Source organism: Chaetodon trifascialis, chromosome 8 (assembly GCF_039877785.1).
Source record: "Chaetodon trifascialis isolate fChaTrf1 chromosome 8, fChaTrf1.hap1, whole genome shotgun sequence".
Taxonomy (NCBI): domain Eukaryota; kingdom Metazoa; phylum Chordata; class Actinopteri; order Chaetodontiformes; family Chaetodontidae; genus Chaetodon; species Chaetodon trifascialis.
Window position 1 is genome coordinate 28,693,860 of NC_092063.1, and position 16,391 is coordinate 28,710,250.

At 40.5% G+C, this 16,391-nt stretch overlaps 1 protein-coding gene across 3 annotated transcripts in view; it reads left to right on the forward strand.

Annotated features, from left to right (window-relative positions):
• The window catches only part of ephb2a (eph receptor B2a), a 240,101-nt gene that overhangs the window by 160,444 nt on the left and 63,266 nt on the right, over nucleotides 1-16,391 (forward strand). For 2 of the 3 annotated variants that reach the window (XM_070969543.1, XM_070969545.1), the window contains exons 12-16: nucleotides 826-1,041; nucleotides 4,469-4,618; nucleotides 10,288-10,481; nucleotides 10,587-10,742; nucleotides 11,862-13,718. In XM_070969543.1, the coding sequence (XP_070825644.1) occupies nucleotides 826-1,041; nucleotides 4,469-4,618; nucleotides 10,288-10,481; nucleotides 10,587-10,742; nucleotides 11,862-11,970 (825 nt within the window). In that variant the 3' untranslated portion in view covers nucleotides 11,971-13,718. Of the gene's footprint in view, nucleotides 1-825; nucleotides 1,042-4,468; nucleotides 4,619-10,287; nucleotides 10,482-10,586; nucleotides 10,743-11,861; nucleotides 13,719-16,391 lie in introns of those variants that run through there. The other variant, XR_011602439.1, reaches the window with a different exon arrangement.

A 16,391-nucleotide genomic window follows, 5' to 3' on the forward strand; every position in this document is an offset into this window, starting at 1 on the left:
TTGTCGTCAACCATCACCACAATGTCAGTTACTACTTACCAATCTTAACATTTTATTTTACATTTTATTACATACAATCTCACCTCACTTCAGTTGCTTCCTTATGTTTTCATTAGTGACACTAATTTATTCATTCAGTTATTATACCCTGATTCAGTAACCTCAATCAGTTTCTGTTACTGGCATTGGTGTCATCTTTTCAAGCAACGGCTGCGCAATTACTGCCTGTGTAGTCTTGCATGACAACATGCCAATTATTACATATCCTGCTTATCATCACATAATTAACAAAATACTGACTCCCTTTTTGGTTTCTGTAACTAGCTCCTTTTCTGCTGCATTAACAGTCAATATTCAACACAACTTTCTTCCTATCTTGCTTGCATCCTGGAATGCTACTATTCTGGTTCCCACCTTTACCCAAACATCAACCAAATTCAGTCCATCTGACACCATTTTAGATTCCAGTCCCTTGTTTTTTTTGCTAAAATAAGCAAATCAACCAGTTTAGAAATGTCAGCTTTCAGTTTTTGGTTCTTAATGAATCCATGCCTTCAGCATGTCACTTACACATTGCCAAATAGCCTCCCCTCACCCTGGTTTCAATGGAATAACTGTCAAATCCTGTCAAATGAATTGCAATAATGAGCAATGATGCAGACTACAGATTAGATAGGAGAATGACCTTTGAGAAGATCTGTGGTTCATTTGTAGTGGATTTGTAGCAGTTCTTTTCCCTAAACAATCCTGTTATTCAGCAGTGTTCATCATTCATATCATAAAAAGCAAACACTAATTTCCTGGGGGTGGGGGGGGGTCTTAAAGCAAAACGATGGCCAGTTCACAGTGATCCAGCTGGTGGGAATGCTGCGTGGCATTGCAGCAGGAATGAAGTACCTATGTGACATGAGCTACGTCCATCGAGACTTGGCAGCTAGGAACATCCTGGTCAACAGCAACCTGGTGTGCAAAGTGTCTGACTTCGGCCTGTCACGCTTCCTCGAGGACGACACTTCAGACCCCACCTATACCAGCACTCTGGTGAGTCTTCATCATAGACTACAGGGGCCATATTCACAAAGTCTCTTATTTTCTAATTTTACCATGAGAGGTTCTTCTGAAAGTCAAAGTAAAGAAAGAAATATATAGGGTGGTGAGAAGGTGGCATGGAAACTTTAAGGGGTGGCATATATATATATATATATATATATATATACACTGTTGCAAAGTGAGGTGCAGAGGACAAAAACATCATGCAGGCAGGGAGTTATGCTGAAAAATTTAGGCAGTCTTTTATTGTCAGTCTCTAGCAAAAAAAAACAAACAACAACAACAACAACAAAGAAAACTTAACAATACCCGTTAGGTCCCGTTACTCAGCTTAGAACAAATCTGGTGCTGCTCTTCTTAAACCATTCCACAATCTCTCCCAGTGCTCTCACATATATAGCATAGGAGCCCGCCTTTCCAGTTCAAACTGACCTATCAGGTCAACACTGCAGGAAAGAGGGTTGACAAGGTTAACCACAAATACACAATGTCTTTTTTAGCTTGCTCATACAACAAAGCCTCATTTCATTCTTCAATGTGTTATCATAAATGCCATACATTCAAAATAAGCAAATCATTTGATATCACATAGTATTTGCCTTAATTACCTGTCATTTCATCACTCATCCTTTGACCAATCAAATCTGAGAATCCGCCTACTCCTACAGCACATAAAAGGGCTATTGTTCAGGCATGCTTCCTCTTTGAACACCAGCACAAGATGGCCTCCACAAGGACTCACACTCTGACAGGTTAAAACTTTGATTACCACATGAGATTAATAGATTCTTAAGAAATGTGCTTCTAATGCTGAGTACAATTATACAAAGTTTGTATTTCTCAATTAATTTATTGAACTAAAATTTAATAAAGAAAACAAAGAAATTGTGTGAGAGTATCTGTTCACCTTACTTAACAAAAACAGGGGTTTAACAAATAGTGAGGGAGGTGAGGCCTCCTCTCTCTCTCTCTCTCTCTCACACACACACACACACACACACACACACACACAATCAAACGTATTAAACCCAACACAATTTCAAAACTTATGTTGGAGAAAGGAATTGATGGCAATACCAGAGGAGCCAAGCACCAGCTACAGATCGATAGAACACCCAAGACTGGGTCACCCAAGATTGCAAGACTGGACAAACCCAACTGTGCACTGCCTGGATTGACTACAAGAAAGCCTATGACTGAATGCCACACACATGGATCCTGGAATGCTTGGAATTGTACAGCATAAACAGGACAATAAGAGCCTTCATAAAGACCTCAATGGGGCTGTGAATAATGACTCTGGAGGCCAACTTAAAGCCAATTGCACAACTTCAGTGTTGAGGGAGTTCCCAGAGGTGCTTAGCACTTGTTGGCTGCTTTGCCTTCACTCTGCGGTCCAACTCATCCCAAACCATCTCAATCGGGTTGAAGCCATGTGATTTTGGAGGCCAGGTCATCTGACGCAGCATTCCATCACTCTCATTCTTGGTCAAATATCCCTTACATAGACTGGAGGTATGTTTGGGGTCATTGTCCTGTTGACCCACAACATTCTGACGGAAGCCAACAGAGTGTAATAATGAGACAAACGCAGTACCTCTACATGGATGACATCAAGCTACACTATATTGCCAAAAGTATTGGTTCACCTGCCTTGACTCGCATATGTACTTAAGTGACATCCCATTCTTAATCCATAAGGTTTAATATGACATTGGTCCGCCCCTTGCAACAGCTTCAACTCTTCTAGGAAGGCTTTCCACAAGGTTTAGGAGTGTGTTTATGGGAATTTTTGACCATTCTTCCAGAAGCATATTTGTGAGGTCACACACTGATGTTGGACAAGAAGGTCTGGCTCTCAGTCTCCGCTCTAATTCATCCCAAAGGTGTTCAGGTTGAGGTCAGGACTCTGTGCAGGCCAGTCAAGTTCATTCACACCAAGCTCTCTCATCCATGTCTTTTTGGACCTTGCTTTGTGCACTGGTGCACAGTCATGGGAGGGGGGCATCCTCAAACTGTTCCCACAAAGTTGGGAGCATGGAGTTGTCCAAAATGTCTTGGTATCCTAAAGCATTCAGAGTTCGTTTCACTGAAACTAAGGGGCCAAGCCCAACTCCTGAAAAACAATGCCATAATCCCCCCTCCACCACTTACACTTGGCACAGTGCAGTCAGACAAGTACCATTCTCCTGGCAACTGCCAAACCCAGATTCGTCCATTTGATCGCCAGATGGTGAAGCATGATTCGTCACTCCAGAGAACGCATCTCCACTGCTCTAAAGTCCAGTGGTGGCGTGCTTTACACCACTGTATCCAATGCTTTGCATTGCACTTCGTGATGTATGGCTTGGATGCAGCTGCTCAGCCATGGAAACCTGTTCGTTCTCCACGCACTGTTCTTTAGCTAATCTGGAGGCCACATGAAGTTTGGAGGTCTGTAGTGATTGACTCTGCAGAAAGTTGGCGACCTCTGTGCACTATGCGCCTCAGCATCCGCTGACCCCGCTCTGTCATTTTATGTGGCCTACCACCGTGGCTGAGTTGCTGTCATTCCCAATTGCTTCCACTTTGTTATGATACCACTGACAGTTGACTGTGGAATATTTAGGAGTGAGGAAATTTCATGACTTGACTTGTTGCACAGATAACATCCTATCGCAGTACCACGCGGGAATTCACTGAGCTCCTGAGCTACCCATTCTTTCACAAATATTTTTGACCCAACTGAATGATTTTGTATGTAGTAGTTCCATGACTGATCTGAAATTTGGATGTTTGTCTGCAGAATGAGCAGTTTCAGAGATGATGGTACCTGTAATCGGTAGACATTTGTAAGTGTAAGTGTTACTAACCCTGTATCCTGTCATGAATGCTGGCACCAAGCTGTGCCAAGGCTTTTTGTTTTGTCCTTATTTTATGGGGATAAAATCTGTTTTTGACCTTCTGTTTATCCCACATCTTCTAGTCTACAGGGTGTCATCTCTTGGTGCATTTACTTGCACTGGGACATTTGAAGTTTGCCCTAAATTTCTGTTCATCCATCCATCCATCCATCCATCCATCCATCCATCCATCCATCCATCCATCCATTTTCTATGCCGCTTATCCCTTTCGAAGTCACGGGGGGGCCGGAGCCTATCTCGGCTGTCAACAGGCGAGAGGCGGGGTACACCCTGGACCGGTCGCCAGCCGATCACAGTTTCTGTTCATATATATATATTTTAATTAGACTGACATTAAATTGCATTATGAATTAAATTACTAGAAGTTAAGAGGCAAAACAAGAAATATAACAAATGAAAAAACTGTGGGGGCAATAGGTCAGCAGGTTTCCAAAAAAGGGATCAGCAATTGAATGATACCTGTCTTTGCCTTTCTGTCCATGGTGACATTGTTGACCTCCAAACTTTTTTTCCAGGGAGGAAAGATTCCCATACGATGGACTGCTCCCGAGGCCATTCAGTACAGGAAGTTCACTTCCTCTAGTGATTGTTGGAGCTATGGCATAGTCATGTGGGAGGTGATGTCATATGGAGAAAGGCCCTACTGGGACATGAGCAATCAAGATGTGAGTAAAGCCCTGTGGAAAGTGCCAGAATTTATAATTTAGTATATATCAGAGCTGTCATAGAAAGGTGATAACCCAATTTTGTATTTTAACATTCTGTTGGATTTTTCTCAGACAAACTTTTTTCTTATTTTCTCAAGTGACACTTTTATTTCATGCCATTTTATGACATACATAAATAAAAAATTCAAATAACCTCAAATAAAAATACATTAAGAAATTAAGGATTATATCAAATTATTAATGTAATTTAATCTAAAATTCAATTCAGTTTAAAGATAAAATTAACTTAATAATTCAGTTGAAGTATCTACAAGGCACTGTCATCGTGTATTGATTGGACAAAAGCAATGGTGCTTTCACCGCCTTGTGTCACAGGGATCTTGATCTGGCTTGCGCGTGTATTCACTTTGGAAACAAGTGAAAGAAACAGCCAACTTATGTTTAATGGTCTTGTTAGCCGTTTACTTCATTGATTCCAATTTAGGAAATTATTCTGTTGCAGTAGCAGTTTAAACATATAGACAACCACAAAATAGAAGAAAAAGAATGAGAATGAAAAACTAAGACAAAAAGAATGTTCTCAAGAATCTTACTAAGTGTATAAAATTCTTAAAATACAACTAAGTATATACTGTAAACATAGAATAATAGCAATTGTTTAAAAATACAACAAAATATAGAAACAAGAACAGCAATTGCTAAAAAAAACAACAACAACTAAGTATACCTAAATATCTAGTTATGTCTTATAATGTATAATACATATAATATTATAATGTAATAAAAAAACAATATAACTAAGTATATGAACAAGTATTGACAGCGGAGGGGGTGACCCAGTGCTATAAACTATATAACAGACACAAATTTGGACAAGTTGCAGATGATAAATAAATGCAAACAATGAAAAGTATGTGCAATAGTACAGTGTGATGGCTCATGGCAGGAATGATTTCCTGAAGCGGTCCTTGTGACACCGGAGCTGGAGCAGTCTATTGGAGAAGGAGCTCCGCTGTCTGTCCACGAGGGGGTGAAGAGGATGTTCAGGGTTATCCATGATGGATAATAGTCTGTCCAGTGTCCTCCTCTCCACCACCTCATCAAAAGTGTCTAGTTTGCAGCCAACAATGGAGCCAGCCTTCCTCATCAGTTTGTTCAGTTCACTGGTAGAAGATCTCCAACATTTTGCTGCACACATTGAATGATCTGAGCCTCCTCAGGAAATAGAGTCTGCTCATCCCCTTCCTGTAGACAGCATTGATGTTAGGGATGTTACATTTAAACCTCCAACTGAGATTTGATTATTTGGTCGTAGTAATTTTTATTACCTGTCTAGGAGGAAGAGGGCCGATTCAGGAATCTAGCAATTCTTGAATGTCCAAATAAGACTGACTCGTGTTTTTGCCCTTTGTCACACACACACCCCACACACAACCACACACACACATACACACACACACACACACACACACACACACACACACACACACACACACACACACACACACACACACACACACATACCCACACACACCCAACCCAACGAAACTGTCGGTGTAATAACATGGCAGGGCACTGAGGAATCATGAGAGGAAAAAGAAAACCACCTATGGGGAGCTCATCCACACTGCGAAGGATCACAGCCCATGGCCACAGGGAGCGTAGCCTCAACAGAGATCCCCGACCCAGATAAACCGGGGTTGACTCCAAACACAGGGCAGAGCCCCCCAGTCCTCTGGGTCTGAGGGGTCCCCAGGTCTCCGCGGTCCTGATGCACTCTGGCAGGCTGTTCCAAAGCGTCGGACCATAATGGCTGAATGCCGCCTCCCCTTGGGCTTTGGTCCGAACCCTTGGAACAATCAAAAGGCCGGTGCCAGAGGACCTCAGGATCCGCGAGGGCTGATATGATAGAAACAGGTCAGATAAATAAGATGGCCCAAGACTGTTAAGACACTTAAAAACTAATAAAAGCAACTTAAAGTCGATCCTGAAACACAATGCAGTGATTCTAAAACCGGTGTAATGTGCTCCCGCCCTCTGGTTGTCGTCAGCACACGGGTGGCTGAGTTCTGGAGTAATTGTAAGTTACAGATAGTCTTTTTGGGAAGACCAGAGAGCAGGGCATTACAATAATCTAGACAGCAGAGATAAAAGCATGCATCAGCACCTCCGTGTTAGCCTGAGAGAGAAACAGGCGGACTTTGGCTATATTTTTGAGATGTTAGAATCCTATCTTTGTTACATTTTTAATATGAAGAATAAAACTAAGCTCAGAGTCAAAAATGACTCCCAGGTTCTTAACAGATTTTGAGGGTGCAAAACCTTGTAGTTTTGGTAAAAGTGTCTCTCTCTTGCCTTCAGGACCAATAACTAAAACCTCTGTTTTATCCTGGTTGAGCTGTAGGAAGTTCTCTGCCATCCATGACTTAATGTCTAAAATACAGTTTAAAAGGGTATCAATAGGCCCCATGTCATCAGGAGACACGGCAATGTAAAGCTGTGTATCATCAGCGTAGTTGTGGAAGCTGATGCCGTGTCTCCTGATGACATCCCCAAGGGGAAACAACGGTCTGTAAGATAGGAGTAAAACCAATTAAAAACAGTACCAGAGAGGCCCACCAGGTTTCTGAGTCTGTTTATTAAAATGTGGTGATCTACTGTATCAAAGGCAGCACTTAGCTCCAGTAGCACCAGGACTGTGAGTTTTTGTGAGTCCGCATTACACCTGATATCATTTAAAATCTTTAAAAGGGCTATTTCGGTACTGTGGTTCACTCTAAAACCAGACTGATATTTCTCTTAAATGTTGTTAGTATTTAAGAAATAATTTAGTTGGTTAAAAAACAGCTTTTCTAAAATCTTACTTAAAAAGGGTAAGTTGGATACAGGTCTGTGGTTATTAAGAATGCTGGGGTCTAAATTGCTCTTCTTTAGAAGGGGCTTCACCACTGCCGTTTTGAAGGCGGCAGGGAAGACACCCGTCTGAAGAGAGCAATTCACTATATTTAAAATCTGTTCCTCAAAGAATACATAAAATGTCTTTAAAAGTGATGTGGGAATTGGATCTAAAAGGCAGCTTGTTGGATTTACCTGGGAGAAAACTCGACCTAGTGTCCTTGCATCGACCAGGGCAAAACTCTCCGGTGTAGAATCAACTGTCCAGGTGTGTTAAAAGTTACGTTCTGTGATGTGATAAATGTGATAAAAGACTGGATCTGATGTCATCGTTTTTACTTCTGAAGTGGTCTGCAAAGTCCTCGCAGAGGGTGTCAGTGTCTCTGGGGATTTTTTAAAAATGGTGTTAGTTAAAAGATTGAAGGTGGAGAAAAGTAATTTTGGGTGTGTAGGTCATATAGAGGTCATAACCAGTTAGAAACTCCTTGTAGTACCTTTAAATGCATGCATGTAACATGTAAAATAAATGCTACGGTTTGTGGACGAGCAAAAACCAAGGAGTGAACCCAAAGATGCAGACTTAACAAAAGGCATAGTGGAAACGGTCCAAGTGAATCCAAAAACAAAAAGCAATACCAGGAAAACAACAATCTTTTAACAAACAGCGAAACCAAGGACTAGACCAGAATTACTCACTAGAATCACGAGGAACAGGGGAAGCCACACATAAGGCTTGATGCCACAAAGACAAAAGGAACACACTGGGCTCTATTTTCGACTCTGCCGCTGGCGCGGCGCAGGCTGCGTCACCGGCGCAGTGGTATTTTCGAGCGGCGCAGGCAGGTGCACGGTGCATTTGGAATTTTGGCAGACCGAGGCGTACAGAGGTGCGCCGGGATGGGCGTTGCGGCGCAGTAGGGGGGAGGTGTAGGCATAATGAGCCGGCGTAAAAGTGCGCTGAAAGCTCACCACCTCAGACCTGGTCAACTCTGTGTGCCGGCGGCGCAAGTGGATTTTCGTAAACTGGCGTAGTCGTGCGCTCACGTCACCAACACCTCACAGTCAGGTTTACACAGTGTCTGGCATTTCACTGCGATCAATTATTAGCAACAGCCGCAATTCAATGCAACTATCTGTGTCAGCACATACAGTCAGACCTAAATTTGTATATTTTGATCCGTATCTCATCTGACCACATCGAAAGCGCGTTCGGCACGCGTAATGGTCACTCAACCTGACTGAATGTACACAGGTGAAACAGGGATGTCTGATGATCTGTGACTCAAATTGCCAGGTGACAAACGTATATGCCACTTTCCCCGGGTCGGCACATGACTCGTTAATCCGGCGAATTCTAGCATCCCTACAGTCATTCAGGGGTACACCCCTCTGGATGTGTGGCTGCTAGGTAATAACGGCTATCCACTGAAAACGTGATGACGCCATATCACACCGTCAACAAGACAGCAGCATGGTTTTAACGGTGTTTTCAGCAGTGCTCAGTCAGTCATCGAACGCACACTGCGATTAATAATTAGCAACAGCCACGATTCAATGCAACTGTCTGAGTCAGCACATACAGTCAGACCTATATTTTGATCAGCATCTCATCTGACGCCATCGCAAGCGCGTTTGTCACGCGTAATGGTCACTCACCCTGACCGAATGTACATAGGTGAAACAGGGATGAACTAATCGCTTAACGTCGCTGTGCCAACCAGAAACAGCCGTGGCATCCTACAGAGTATATACTGTATCTATCTCAGAGCACTCAAGAGACAGACAGACACACGGAAAAACGTAAGTGATGATCGTTGTCCGCTATTACCCACGTCATTTCATTCCAAATACAAATGTTATCATTGTAATGCTTAACGTTATCTACAAAGATGGAGTACATCATTGCTTTGAGGAGGATGAGGAGGAGGATTTACCATCTAAGGTATTATACTTAGACATCAGAATCAGAATTAGAAATCCTTTATTTATCCCCGAGGGGAAATTGTTTTTGTTGCAGTGCTCCTTACAAGAATAGAATTAGAAAAAAATTAGAAAAGAAAGAAAAAAGCAAATATAAAAATAAAATATTTATATTGAATATATATATATAAACAAAATATACCACAAAATGCAGAACAATATATATACTGAGAAAAAATAAACAGTATATACAAACGGGTGTGCAAAGTAATACAAACGGATTTGACTCGGCTGTGCCAAACCCACTCCACGCCTTCTCCCCTCCCTCTTTCCAAGTTGCACCGCTGGGTGGGACTGAAATGAGAAAATACCAAAGTCTGCGCCGCCACGCCCCATCGGCGCAGCGGACATGACTTTGTGCCGTGCTGGTGGCGGAGTCGAAAATAGAGCCCACTGACTTAAATAGACAGGGAACTAAATCAGACACAGGTGAACACAATCACACAATCATGAGGGTGGTAACAATACAGGAAGTAAAGTACACTTAGACACATGAGGAATGGCTACCAAAATAAAACAGGAACTAAGGACCTTCCAACAAGTCTAGTTACCCCTATCCTATCTCTGCATTACAGAGTAGAAATCAATCTTGGTGAAGTTAACCCAAACACGCACATTTTCCAAAATATCTGATATTAAAGTAACCAAATGGCACAAACTATAATGTCATTTATCTCAAATGCCAACTATCAAACATTGGTTTCATTTCATTTGTTGATTTTTTATCTATTGGGTTCAGTACTGAATCAGGTTCTAGTCGTGTTCTGAGACTCAAAATCAAATTCTTGCAGGTTATCAATGCCATTGAGCAGGACTATAGGTTGCCACCCCCTATGGATTGCCCTAGTGCACTGCACCAGCTGATGCTGGACTGCTGGCAGAAAGACCGCAACAACCGGCCCAAATTCTGCCAGACTGTAAACACCCTGGACAAGATGATCCGCAACCCCAACAGCCTTAAGGCCATGACACCACTGTCATCAAGGTATGACAGAAAACCCATCACTTCACACTGTGAATGACCACCCCTCACAAATTAATTTTCTCATAGGCTGTTTTGTTTTTCTTGTGTCTTCTTTCTGTCCACCAGTGTTCACTTACCTCTGCTTGATCGCAGTACTCCAGACTTCTCCTCTTTCAGCACAGTGGATGAGTGGTTGGATGCCATTAAGATGGGCCAGTACAAGGAGAACTTTGCCAACGAAGGCTTCACTAGCTTTGATATGGTGTCTCAAATGACCATGGAGTATGTTAGCTACTTTTGCCATACCCACACTGTTATGAAGACCAAAACCACAAAGAGAGATGCGATGATACTGATCATCATGGTCATTGTTAGTTAGTTAGTTAGTTAGTTAGTTAGTTAGTTAGTTAGTTAGTTAGTTAGTTAGTTTAAAACCTAAGACAGATGCCAGGACTCCTAGTTTTTATGTAAAACAAAGCAATAAAGCAGTAAAGGCATCTTTATCATCAGTAATGTGATGTGTTTCCAAATTCAATGGCATATGTCAGCGATTTATAATTATGAGACAAATTTAGATCAAATCCTTTACATTTGATCGGATTGCTTAAGGCATGGTCTTGGCATAGTGGAAATTGAGTGATATGGACCCACTGAGGACTGCTGATGTCGACCCACACCTTTCTCACCATCATTGTTAAATCATTTGGACAATGAGGGAGAAATTAACTACTATTACTCACAAGCTAATGGTCAAGTAAGGTTTTATTTGATAGATGGGAAGCGAAAAGAGATGGATGTTAATCTGTAAATATCCACAAATCTTCTTTTTTGACAGATATTTCTCATATACCACCATAAAGTAATAAGTAATATAGTGTCAGAAGTTGGAAAATAGATTTTTTCTTCCACCTTAAATAACAAAAATGTGAGCAGAAAACTACACTTAACTAAAAATCATGTTTAGATGAATTGATGGAGATCGATAATTAAGAAGAGATTGTTTTTACATCTTTGTAAAGAAGAGTACTGTTCTTTTTCTGTCTTACCTTTGATTGAGGTTCAATACTGATGTCTTAACTGTTACGTTAAAACATACAGTGGATCAAATATTTTTTCCTAAAAACATGCACATGAGTTTTAACAGTTTTGTCAGTCTCGAGATTGTCTCAACGGCAATGACCTCCATTAATCACAGGGTTAGGGCAACCTGTTAGTAGCCTCAGAAATAAAACTAAGGTCAAAAAAGCTCCATGTCCACTCACATGTTTTGTAACAACACACGGATTGTCATTTAAATTTGGATTTCTGCTTCCAGAAAACAAGAGGTCTAAAAGGATTTCAAGAACTGTCTTGTGGTACAGTAGTATACTGAGCTAGAACTGACAAATGGTTTCTCTTTAGGGACATCCTAAGAGTGGGAGTGACATTGGCCGGGCACCAGAAAAAGATCCTCAACAGCATCCAGTCCATGAGGGCTCAGATGAACCAGATCACTTCAGTGGAAGTGTGATACTAGGAGCACACAGGCTCCATTTACGGTACAAAACAGAGCCTGTGTGCCAAGTGACCAAGTAGCCCCCAACCCTGCATTCTCCTTGAACCTCTGAGGAAGAGTGATGACTTACACAGAGACTGTGACTGCAATCAAACCTCAGCCTCACCCTGCCTCCCTCTGAGAAGGTTCCATCAGTCTGCAGCGCAGCACAGATGTTGGGTAGCTTTCTTGTAGCTGCTCTATGTCCACATATTTAGCAGGGCACCTTGTTTTGTTTGTTTGTTTGTTTGTTTGTTTTTTCATTGTTCTATTAAATAACACATCATGCTGGGATCCTCCCCTATTAACAAGTTCAAACATTTAGTAAGAGACCACTTTACAAATTTGGCCTTGCGCTTACATTTTTTTATAAGGCTCATTGTTGAAAACAAATGGAAAGGAAATAGAGCGAAGTAGAATTGAACTAAATGGCTACTGCAAAATGCAAGTTACTTTATTAGCTTAAATTGGTAGGACCTATTGTTTTCAGAGAACTTATTAAGTGCCACGTTTAGGTGCTTTCTGACAGCAGGCTCTTACTGTTAGCTCTGACACACAGTGATGATGGTCCTCTAGATTTTGAGTAAAAGGGAGGCAACGGGGCACAATGCTGGTACCACGATTGTTTCAGTTAACCATTTAAAATTTCTCAGTAACACTTTCATTGTCACACACCCTAATTTTGCTATTATTAATAGCAGGCAGGTTTTACAGCAATAGACATTAAATGTATATGCATTCTGTAACTGCCTGTATATATTAGTTTTCAGTGTCATTGGTCTTCTTTAGTTCAGTTTGTTTGACTGCACTGTAAACAGACCCACCATTTGCTCTTCTGTTGCATTTCTCTGTTGCACTGCTGAAGGTGTACTGATCAATCTCAGTATCAATGAATGCACACAGGATTCACAAAAGTATTTCAGGGTTTATATATAAATGACTTTTTACACATAAATATTTTTCAGTGCACACAAAAAAAATATTGATATATATAAATGTAAAACAAATAAAAAAATAAAAATAAGGTTCACAAATGTATTTCTGATGCACATATATTTCATGTCATAAATAAATGTAGAAATATGAAAATATGTGTATTTAAAAGTATTTGCAATTTCTATCAGAAACATTTGTATGTTGCTACATTTATATACAAGCTGCAAATCCTGCATTTACAAACTGATTGGCATGCTTCACTGCATTTGTGTGGGTTTTTTGTAGGGCTGTTCCAAATAGTAAAGTTTCAAAGCTTCATTCATGACACTGACATTCAAATTTTAAATCAACATTTGTTTGTATGTATTTCACATGGCTTTGCAGTGTGTTGTGTGTCAAGGAGTGGGTTGAGTGGAGGGACAAGGGTCAACAGACAGTTGCACAGAACTTGCACAGGAGTAGAGGGCCAAGGGCAGACTGGAGCCTCTGCAGGGATAAATACACATGGTTGCACCAGATTCTGCTCTGATCTGGAGCCATTTGCCAGTGGGAGAAAAGCTCAGATATTACTTTTTAAACTTCCAGAATTAAAAAGTAGTTATCTTTGCTTCAACCTGTCTGCAGCAGTGAGCCACAGAGGTGCTGACCTGTACTGTAATTAGTTACTCTTCATTGATAGCTTACCTGACGGGAAATGTACTTAATGAAAGTATAGAGAGGAGATGGAAAAAGGAAGGGCATTAACTAAAAGATGTCAAGTCTGGTATATCCGAGTTGAGTCAGAGGTTGATCTGAAAATAAGGACACACATACCCTTGCTGCCTATCAATGCCCACTAGCTTACGGCATATGTATAGTATTCTGTCAGTTTGGGATAAACACAGATGGGGTGGGACATGGGCGATAAATGGCATAAAGTCAAGCGGCAACCTCTGGTAGTGAAAAATGAAGCATGCAAGTGCCAAAAACTGCAGTTCCTCAATTGTCCACTTGAGGCTGGAGTCAGTCAGCAAGTCAGTTTCCATAGACAACTGCACTAAAATGCCCAACTTCACAGCAGAAATAAATATGTTTATAGCCTGGTACAAAAAAAGTAGATTTGGTCTCTACAGCTAATTTCCCCATTCATGTCAACTGGAGAGAGATTTAAAATTTTATACATACCTCTTGTTTAAATAATATTCACGCTTAAAATTATGCAGAATTATGGACAAGGCCATTTTGAGTGACAGCTAGCAGATAGATTTCAGGCTTCATTCACCCTGCCTCAACACCACCCGCACTCCACCTCTTTACCCATTTTTGGATTAGCAGAGTTTAGAGCCACTGTCACTGAGCTTCACAATGACTCCTCAACAGACATCTGAAGCTTCATTCAGAAGTTTTTTCAGACTCCATTGATGTGGCTTGATTCACAAATGCATTTTTTCAACAAGAAATTATCTATAGCAAATCAGATTCCCTTTGTTTCAGGCAATCACATAGGCACTGATTTGAAATGTTCTTCTCTGTTGTATTGCTTAGTTTTGGCATTCCCTTCAGTAGAGCATCCAAAAGCAGCAGACATTGGTCAGCCTCAACATGGAGTCTGGTTGCTGCTAAGTCATAACTTGCATAAATTTATTCAGAGTTATGAATGCTTGCTAAATTGATTAGCTAATGGATGATCCTAGGTTGTCTATGTATTATGTAGGACAAGAAGTATTTGTGTCCTTAAGAAATGTATTTGTGAATCATGTTTTTTATATGCAGATTTGTTTTACATTCATACACAATGAAAAATATTTTTGTGTGAAAGAGTCATTTATATATGAATCCAAAATGCATTTGTGAATCCTTCTGTGTGCATTCATTGGAGACTGATCTGACTCTATGAGTTTGCTGCTGCCAGTAGCTGATGAACGTGTCATCCAAATATGTCACAAAATGACATGACACTGATATTTTTAAGTCAATTAGTTGATATTTTCATTCCTAACATTCTTCATACCAAGAAAATAACATTTTTAACCTTGAAATACACTTTAATCAACTGAAATGGACCATACGTAAATGCTGACTGGGCCATATATTGTCTATCATTCACTATGATTTCATTGTCCCATTTACTACAAAGCTGTGTAGAGTTACTGTAAAGTCCGGGTCAGGGTTTGGATGATGCAATCAAAGCCTTCTTAGTGCTGTACGTGTTTTGTAGATAAAAAACACTATGCTTCGTGCTTTATGGGTTGAGTGTTATCAGTTGTTCAAGAGAAATCAGTGTTACAGTCGTCATCTTATAGATATCAACATACTTTACCTTATTTTGACATACACATCAACAGAAAGTTGGATGGTGATTAATACAGTCTAGTCACCTCTTCACCACTGATGTGCAATCTTTGTTTAAGTGATTCTAAATCAGCAAGTTTATACACTACCTGATTTTAAGAAATTAGCTACAGTACACCAAATGCTAAAGTTAGTTCCCCGCTCAATTGTACCAGTGTTATTTAACTTAACACAGGTTGTACAGAAGCGTGTCCCATTCACCTCAGATAAAATATCTTATAATTACAGGATCTGCATGCCGCCTGTGTTTGTTGCCAGCAAATGCTGATAAAACAACAAACAGGGGGACAGATGTTTCTCTTTTGAATCACTTACTGCAAATTTATGATACTAAGCAACACCAAATGTGTGGGGGTGTGTATACTGTATATATTTTTAGCGACAGGGCCATGTTAAGTGCAAATGACAAATGTCAGTGAAACTTGTGATAACTTCCGCTGTATGCATATTAATGGTTGGGGTCTGGACCCAGTGAAGGGCCCCAGTTGTTCTGGGGGCTAAGCTACAGTTTATATGTAAAGAAGTTACAGAATTGACTTTGCAGAATGAAAAGTCAAAAATTCTTCTCTAGAATCTAAGGGAAGAGCCTCAATATTCACTTTGCAGTTGTCACAAGAACAATAACAACTCCAAATACAAACTGAATGACAAAAAATGTCATTTGTAATTGCCCTGTAAACAACTGAATTTAGTGTTTTATGATCTGATGCCATGATTGGCAGGACAACTTTGTTTGTCAGTAGCTTCAAAAAGCTTAACAAATTTCTATAACAAAATTCATATGACTGTCAACTTGTATGGTTGGATTGATTAAGTTTGGGCAGCTAAAATGTCTTGGTTAGGATAAGGGAGAGATTGTCTTGGTTTGGGTTAAGTTTTTTGGCACCATAACAATGTTAAGCTACTTCTGTCTTTGCTTGTCCCCAGACAAGAGCCATAATAAACATGGCTGTTGGAGCTTTACAACAGGCTGTATTATTATGTATTTGAATGAACAGGTAATGCTGTCATTGTTCTTGTGAGTCTTTGCAATAAAGAAGGCATCATTACCACCTTCAAAATGAGTGTTAATCCTCTCAGGTTTTCTGTAGAGGATACAGGTCCTGTCCTCCACATTGACAACATGAAAT